This window comes from Dendrobium catenatum, unplaced genomic scaffold, assembly GCF_001605985.2.
Source record: "Dendrobium catenatum unplaced genomic scaffold, ASM160598v2 original_scaffold_172741, whole genome shotgun sequence".
Taxonomy (NCBI): Eukaryota; Viridiplantae; Streptophyta; class Magnoliopsida; order Asparagales; family Orchidaceae; genus Dendrobium; species Dendrobium catenatum.
In genome coordinates, this window is record NW_021491163.1 from 1 (window position 1) to 1,528 (window position 1,528).

General features: G+C 38.5%; 1 protein-coding gene across 1 annotated transcript; it reads left to right on the forward strand.

The window, feature by feature from the left end:
* Positions 1 to 167: 167 nt before the first annotated feature.
* LOC110107843 lies at positions 168 to 1,419 on the forward strand (the record flags this gene model as incomplete). The annotated part of the gene is made up of 3 exons (XM_020838264.1): positions 168 to 967; positions 1,022 to 1,099; positions 1,343 to 1,419. Coding segments are annotated over 3 exons (955 nt in total), but the record flags the coding sequence as incomplete, so codon positions are not given.
* Positions 1,420 to 1,528: the final 109 nt, after the last annotated feature.

The following is a 1,528-nucleotide window of genomic DNA, read 5'->3' on the forward strand; positions in this document are numbered from 1 at the left end:
GCTGTCATCTCTGATCTGTTAGAGATTCATCATACAAGCACCTTTTTTTACCTATCTTGGTCTTCCTATTTCCCCCAGTCGCCTGAATTTTTCTCACTTCCAACCCCTATTGAGCAGAATTTCTGCTCTACTTGTGGGTTGGAAAGTTAAGTTTCTTGCTTTTGCAGGGAGATTGCAATTTTTGAAATTTACAATTGCCAATACTATTGCTTACTGGATTAGAGGGGCGATTTTGCCTAAAGCCTGTTGTGCTTTCATCTCTAAGCTTTGCTCTAAATTTTTGCTGCATGGGAATATTGAAGATAAGAAATTACATTTTATTGCTTGGGGGTGTATTACCAAACCAAAAATTTATGGTGGTCTTTGTATTCTTTCCTTTGATTCTCTGTATTTCTGGGTCGCTTGTTCTTTCATTTGGAGATTTTTTCAACTAAATTCCCTTGTGGGCTCCTGGTTTAGAGCCAAATATGAATCCCCTTGGAAACCTCCACATCCGACTGCATCTAAATTTTGGAAATATATTGGTTCTTTGGCTCTTAAGATTAAACCGATTATTGTGCAAACTGTTGGCCAACATTGCAATTTTTCCTTCAACTGGGATCCTTGGGTGGATGGGAATAGGCTTGCTGATTTATGTTTTGATGCCAGATTTAATCATAAAAATGTTGGGGATTTCATTGTTGATGGTCATTGGGCATTACCGGAGTTCTCTCCTCTGCAATTATGTGCGGCTGTTTCTAATATTGCCATTTTGGAGCAACCTGCCTTGGCATGGGATGGCTCCTTTAATCCAAAATTTAAGCAATTCACTGATCTTTATTACTCTAATTTGGAGGAGGTTCCATGGCATAAGTTCATTTGGTTTAAAAAGGCTTCTCTCAAATTTGCTTGTTTTGTCTGGATGGCTCTGTTGGAAAAATTGAAATGTGCAGATAGACTTATTCGGTTTGGGATTCAAATTTCAGCTGTTTGCTCTTTGTGTAACATTTTTCGTGAATCACACCACTATATCCTTTTTTAGTGTGATTTCTCTTTTTCGGTTCTTTGTGCGGTGAATCCGATTTTTGAGAGGTTCTTGTTTAGGCCTAATCTCTTTCAGGTTTTTGAATTTCACGATTCTGAGTTTGTTGTTGCAAATTTAGAGAAAAACTTTTGTTTCTCTATCATCGCTTTTACTGTCTATCATCTCTAGAAGGAGAGAAACAACAGACGTTTCTCTAATTCTTTTTTAAACCCTATGGCTGTGGTGAATTTGATAAAAGTGACTATTCATGGCAAAGTTAATAGCTGGAAGAATGTGGAATTGCTTAAAGTTAAAATTTCTGAGTTATTTTGATGCCAGTCTTGTGTTGCTGGTTGTTGCTGCTGGGTTGGTGAATTTGTCAGGGACGATGATGAACTGGGAGCATCCACTGGCTGGTTGTTTTGCTAGTTGTTCCCTGGATGGCCCATGTGCAAATTTTGTTCTCTCGACTGCTCCTGTGACAACTGGGAAAGTTTTGCTTCAATGTTCTTGCTGGGCGGTATT